The sequence below is a fragment of the Epinephelus moara genome, unplaced genomic scaffold (genome assembly GCF_006386435.1).
Source record: "Epinephelus moara isolate mb unplaced genomic scaffold, YSFRI_EMoa_1.0 scaffold508, whole genome shotgun sequence".
NCBI classification, from domain to species: Eukaryota; Metazoa; Chordata; class Actinopteri; order Perciformes; family Serranidae; genus Epinephelus; species Epinephelus moara.
Genome location: NW_026082441.1, coordinates 8,977 through 10,270, shown reverse-complemented (window position 1 = coordinate 10,270; position 1,294 = coordinate 8,977). Strand labels below are relative to the sequence as shown.

The following is a 1,294-nucleotide window of genomic DNA, read 5'->3' as shown; positions in this document are numbered from 1 at the left end:
CTTGTTTGAGTGTGTGGTTTGTGTGTTGTGGGGGGGGGGGGGGGGGCTTTTTGCCTTCAATTGACAGGACAGTTTAGCGTGAAAGGGGGGGTACACGTGGGGCTCCACAGGTGTTGTAATAAGTAATCTGATCAGGAAGTGAGTGATTGACTTACCTTCAGGTACCTGATGTGTCCTCGTCTTAGCGCCATGGAGACGACTCAGGTGTTTCACTGCATCAGTCAGAACAGGTGAGAACAACCAGGTGAGACAACATGAAACAAAACATCTGTTTGACTATGAGGTGAAAGACGCCATCAAGGTCAGATTGAGCACATGACCTCCAGAACACACCTGCTGACCACTTAACACCACACCCTCTACACCACCTACACCTTTATAACACCACCTACTAGGGCTGTAGTCATACAAAGAAAATCTTGGTCGAAATCAAAATTGCATTGTTAAAAATGTGAAAATACAGTATCGCCTACCAACGGAGCTTGTGTGCACGGCAGGCTTGAGCGCATCCGTCTGAGGCTGTGGATCAATGCCAAGTTTTACCACTTAACCACTATTCCCTCTAACTTGTAGCTGTTTTTTCGTCATCTTTTGAATTTAATATGAATTATGGAACCGTTTTTGTCAACGTTTGTTTCCCCCGTTTTGTACAATAAATTATTGTTTAAAGTTTCAAGAAGTTTCTTTTGGAGTGCGTGACACAAGTGTGTTTTGAAAACGACCGCGTACTGTCACCTGCTCAACGCATCAGTTCAAGTCATCAAAACTTTTACATGGTATACATTAGCCAAGTGACGAGCGGAGACTTCCTCTGCTCATATGAAGCCAGGATAAATCCTGAAGTATAAATCCCTGAAGGATAAATGACACACAAGACTTAAAATGCTATTTTAGTGGAGGCTTTACTGTCTTCACAATTTATTGTTACTTATCTGTGAAATACAAGTAAATATAAGCTTAATTTCCACTGAGGGAAATGGTGTCAGCTTACAGAGACAGACAGGAGGTCTGTCTCTGTAAGCTGAGCGAGTCCAACCTTCTGTCAACAACAGGGGTGTTTTGAAAACACCCCCATTTTCACGGGTAACCTAGCCTTTATAACTCCACCTACACCTTTACACATTTATAACTCCACCGACACCTTTATAACTCCACCTACACCTTTATAACTCCACCTACACCTTTACACCTTTATAACCCCACCTACACCTTTATAACTCCACCTACACCTTTACACCTTTATAACTCCACCTACACCTTTATAACTCCACCTACACCTTTACACCTTTATAAC

General features: G+C 42.7%; 1 protein-coding gene and 1 long non-coding RNA gene across 10 annotated transcripts in view; both read right to left on the bottom strand.

Annotated features, from left to right (window-relative positions):
• Positions 1–297, bottom strand: part of LOC126387491 (ELAV-like protein 1) — an 8,147-nt gene extending 7,850 nt beyond the window's left edge. The window contains exon 1 of the mRNA XM_050039994.1: positions 156–297. Within this exon, the coding sequence (XP_049895951.1) occupies positions 156–191 (36 nt within the window). The 5' untranslated portion in view covers positions 192–297. The remainder of the gene's footprint in view (positions 1–155) is intronic.
• Positions 298–397: 100 nt separating this feature from the next.
• Positions 398–1,294, bottom strand: part of LOC126387492 (uncharacterized) — a 5,567-nt gene continuing 4,670 nt past the window's right edge. For 4 of the 9 annotated variants that reach the window (XR_007569680.1, XR_007569679.1, XR_007569683.1 and 1 more), the window contains exon 3: positions 398–1,277. This is a non-coding gene — a long non-coding RNA (uncharacterized LOC126387492). Of the gene's footprint in view, positions 1,286–1,294 lie in introns of all 9 variants that reach the window. The other 5 variants (XR_007569682.1, XR_007569681.1, XR_007569687.1 and 2 more) reach the window with 4 other exon arrangements.